Source organism: Suillus bovinus (assembly GCF_016758785.1).
Source record: "Suillus bovinus strain UH-Sbo-P2 chromosome Unknown EDB93scaffold_76, whole genome shotgun sequence".
Classification (NCBI taxonomy): domain Eukaryota; kingdom Fungi; phylum Basidiomycota; class Agaricomycetes; order Boletales; family Suillaceae; genus Suillus; species Suillus bovinus.
Window position 1 is genome coordinate 18,215 of NW_024542132.1, and position 2,724 is coordinate 20,938.

At 45.6% G+C, this 2,724-nt stretch overlaps 1 protein-coding gene across 1 annotated transcript; it reads right to left on the bottom strand.

The window, feature by feature from the left end:
• Positions 1-529: 529 nt before the first annotated feature.
• On the bottom strand, positions 530-2,384 carry EDB93DRAFT_1254574 (uncharacterized protein; the record flags this gene model as incomplete). Its single annotated transcript, XM_041453641.1, has 6 exons — positions 530-759; positions 808-1,423; positions 1,473-1,497; positions 1,543-1,817; positions 1,876-2,208; positions 2,268-2,384. 6 exons carry the CDS (start codon positions 2,382-2,384, stop codon positions 530-532), a joined length of 1,596 nt encoding a protein of 531 aa, XP_041303373.1.
• Positions 2,385-2,724: the final 340 nt, after the last annotated feature.

Consider the following 2,724-nt stretch of genomic DNA (forward strand, 5'->3'; position numbering starts at 1 on the left):
GATGTGATGATCTCATGCAGGAATAAGGTCACACTGGAGAAGCTGAGGAAAGGGAACTGCAAACCCTTTACCTGGTCCTTACTTGATACTTCACTAGAATAACAGTAGTAGTGTTCACATATCACATGGCCTTTCTTTTGCTTGTACACCTATGTTTACCCATAAAGTCCTCCCAGTTTCACGCAATACATCTTCATTGTCCATCAGCACTCTTTCTACTACAACGAGTCTCGTCGGCTCTGTCTGTAATACCAGTAAATCTATTTCATTATATAATATATGATACAAAACAAAAACAAACAAGCCGACATAAAAACATCATAGGGTGTATAATTACTAATGTGCGCAAACTCTTACATTAGCCCTGCACACGATACTCATGCATAAAAGATGACCAAAGGCCATGGTCTGTTCAATGAGCTCTAAGGTACTTATCGCATAAGGCCTGTGGGGCCCTGAAACAGCATATGTGGTGCTCATGGAAAGTTGTCTTCTTGAAGGGAATACCGAAGTAAGTTTCAAACATTTTTTAAACACTGACCCTCCTTGTCTTTCTGGCAATCTTGCAGCCACAAAAACCCTCTACCACATCAACAACATGGAAGTCAGCTGGCCACACCTTGATATCATCAAGGTCTATAGCATCTGAAGATGTGTTGTCATGTGATGTCCAAGCGGACCCTTGAGATGGAGGCGGAGTGAGACTGGGAGCAAGACTTGGTAGATGTTGTGCAGGTAGGGATGGTGATGGATGCCACACTGAGAGTCACCATCAAAGGCATGGAGGTGAGGGTGACTGTGACAGACGTGGAGGTGATGGTGATAGGTAAATAGGCTGAACGACTTCAACTGAGTCAGAGCAAACAAGTTGTCGGTATGGAGAAGCAGAGGGGTGCACAGGGCTTGCACTGATACTTTGTGCAGGGGCACATTTGAGGAGGGCTTCCACCTCAAGTTCACTTGATAAGGCTGGACTTGAAGGTGACAAATGCAGGCGAGTTGGAAGAGCTAGCTCGGCTCGCTCTGGCTTTACTGGAGCTTGTTTGTAGGCACGGTTAGCAATGTGAACACTTGCATGATCAGCATGAAGGTGCTCACAGATGTTCAGAACTGCGGGATCAACCAACAATGCTGCTTGTGATTGCAGGAGTACATCAAGGCCAGCACAGTCAGTCACATCTGACGCTCTGAGAATCAAGGACTCATTGTGATTTTTTAGTGTGATCATATGATCCTGGTGGATCCCTCGCCAAGCCCCTGCACTCAGATCAAAAAGATATAGCTTAGATGGCTGGTAAGCATCTCCAATGTCATCGAGGTTGGTAGCAGGTAGATCGAGCTCACGGAGCACCTCATACATAAGGTAGAAGTGCAGCCATTGGAATCCTGTCTGGAAGACAAAGGATGATGGTGGTTCACCATTCTGTTACAGGTCTTTAACACAAATAATGTTGGCATAAAAGAGATCATACCTGGATAAATGCATGTATGGTGACACTGTACTTTGCACGCTAACTACTCTTGATGCGAGTAGCACCATACTGATGCTGTTTCTCATCCAGATGATGTTTCCGCTCCAGCTGTGCAGTAAAGAAGGGTGGAAGCTGCAAAGAATGCTTGGGTTGTATGTTTGACATAGACTTAGGTGGAGGTTTGGACTGAATGTGATGAGAATGTCCTGCTGCTGAGCCTAGAGAAGAAGGAAGATCCAGAGCATGATTCTTGCTCTTGGCATTAGATGGACCTGCTGCTGGTGCAGAAGGAAGTTCCAGAGCAGGAGGGGGAGGCGAGATCAGCTGATCTTCCTCCTCCTTGGTCTGTGAGGAGCATGGCAGTAAGTTCTCTGGTATGTGTTAAAGTCAAACTAGTACATACTGGATTATCAGACAGTTCAAGAACATCTCTGTCTAAGTGAGAATCTTGTTGAAGATCATTATCATCAGCGAGGGGTTTGTCCAATGGTGCATGGTCTTTGAGACCACAGCCGCCAAGTCCATGAAAGTGTCTTGCACAGACACCCTGCCCACACTTTACATTAATATGAATAATGGAGCAGCCACAAATACAGCACTTGGCCTTAGCCCTGCAACATTTCTTTTGAGGTGGTGACTGCAAGGTGATTTTGCCTTGGGAGAGTTCAGGTGATTGCAGTGGCATGCCGTTTTGACCATATGCACTGTGGAAAAAGCAACATTCGCCCACAACACACTGAAGCAATATTAGCTCTGACTGTCTGATGCCAGCAAGCAAAAATGAGTAGTACTTACACGAGCCATCCATTTTCCTTTGTTTCCATTGGCATTAGTCTTGCAAATGAACCATTCGAGATCTCTATGACAAGTGCCGCACATGACGATCCACTCTGGGCGAGGTCCATAAGGCATAATGGCAGGACTGAGCAAGTATCAACAAGGATAGGTACAAGAGCAGGGATAGAGGAAGATTAGATATGCTGAATGGCTAGTGAGGGCAGGAACAAAGGAAAATGACGATGAGCAGGGGTCTGGGGAGGGTATTTATGATAAAATAACTCACATCTGATTGGCCCACCATCAAAATACATTCTTGTGTGCATCGTCTGTCAATTCTGCACGCTATCTGATTCGACAGTCTACAGGATGTATTCAGGATGCCTGCATGGCAGAAATTTATGGATATTGGAATTTGGCAACCCATCTGTTTGGGTCATCCAGGACAGGCGGGGCCAGCATGGACATGTAGTAC